At 36.2% G+C, this 1,250-nt stretch overlaps 1 protein-coding gene across 1 annotated transcript; it reads left to right on the top strand.

Annotated features, from left to right (window-relative positions):
• Positions 1-267: 267 nt before the first annotated feature.
• Positions 268-887, top strand: LOC120125793 (uncharacterized protein At4g14450, chloroplastic-like). Its single transcript, XM_039144133.1, has one exon. It carries the CDS (start codon positions 312-314, stop codon positions 624-626), a length of 315 nt encoding a protein of 104 aa, XP_039000064.1. The 5' UTR covers positions 268-311; the 3' UTR covers positions 627-887.
• The last annotated feature ends 363 nt before the right edge of the window (positions 888-1,250 follow it).

Genomic DNA, 1,250 nt, shown 5'->3' with positions numbered 1-1,250 from the left:
AAAAACAGAAGTTTTTGACCGATGAATGCCCTTTCGGTTTGGCCGGCTGGCTTGATTTTTACTTTCGTTTTGTCTCGGCTGAGTCCAGCTGGATATTACTATCCTTATGAGGCCAATAAAAGGAATGCTCCAGAAAAAAACAGTCAAAGTCAAAGAAAAAAAGTTGAGCCAGCTAAGTTTATCCTTTTCACGTGCGATCCACTCGCCCCTCTCCTTCCTATAAAAACCCTCCGAAAGCCATCCATCCATTGAATCATCCAACAAGGGAAAAGAAATTATTTACTCTCGCCAGAAGCCCTAGAATCCTATACATGTCAACCTCGCCGAAGAAAATCACCGTCACCAACGTGGGATCTATGCGGCAGCCCGGAAGACTTCAACGTCGTGCTCCTGCTTCCTTAAAGATCAGTCCGGTTTCCAGCTGGAACATCGCGATCCCTCTCTTATCTCCGCTCGCTTCTTCGCGTCCCTCAATTGATCGGAGGGAAGAGCCACCTCGTCAAGAACAGAAGCCGCGACAGTGCCAGAAAATGGAAACTGAGAAACTTGTATTCAAGATGTGGCAACATCCAGCAGCGCCGTTCTGTTGCGAGCCGGCACCGTTACCGTCGTTCGTGCCGGTTTAGTTGCGAATACGGATTCGGAAAAAAAGTAGTTAGATCTGACGGCGTGTTTTCGTTCAACGTACAACGCGTCACCATTTTTTGTATAATTTGTTCATATTATTATATACCTTTTTTTAATTACGAAAGGATCGACTGGACACAGTTTTGCTTTTCCCCATTTAGTTTCGTTTTACGTAAATTTTATTCTGTTTGGAAAATGACGGAAAATGAAAGGTAGCAAACGAAATTGATATTTGAATTCAAGGAGACAATAATAAAAGGGAATGGATTAGGTGCTGACTTGATTTGTTTTCTGGATTTATTATTACTATGACCAGATCTGGTTTGAATGGTCAAGAAAGAATAAGGCAGCATAGATAATAGGGTAAATTACACATTAATTTTCATTTATTTTAGTATTTAATTTTTATAAAAATAATAATTAAATTTTTATTTTTATTTCATTTTAATATTATATTGTTAAGTTTAAGAAAAATGAAAGTTTATGTATCAACACACATGTAGTACTTAAATCATATTTAAGTTTTGAAAAAATTTAAAAATTAAAGTTTTAAAGATTAAAATTTATTATTTATGTATTAAACGTATTAAGATATTAATAATGAGATAAAAATATAAATTTTA

This window comes from Hibiscus syriacus, unplaced genomic scaffold (assembly GCF_006381635.1).
Source record: "Hibiscus syriacus cultivar Baekdansim isolate YM2019G1 unplaced genomic scaffold, ASM638163v2 tig00110443_pilon, whole genome shotgun sequence".
NCBI classification, from domain to species: domain Eukaryota; kingdom Viridiplantae; phylum Streptophyta; class Magnoliopsida; order Malvales; family Malvaceae; genus Hibiscus; species Hibiscus syriacus.
This window is presented reverse-complemented; position numbering and strand designations above follow the sequence as displayed.

Coding starts and splice junctions, on each gene's coding strand:
- LOC120125793 (XM_039144133.1), top strand. CDS start 312: ATGTCAACCTCGCCGAAGAAAATCACCGTCACCAACGTGGGATCTATG.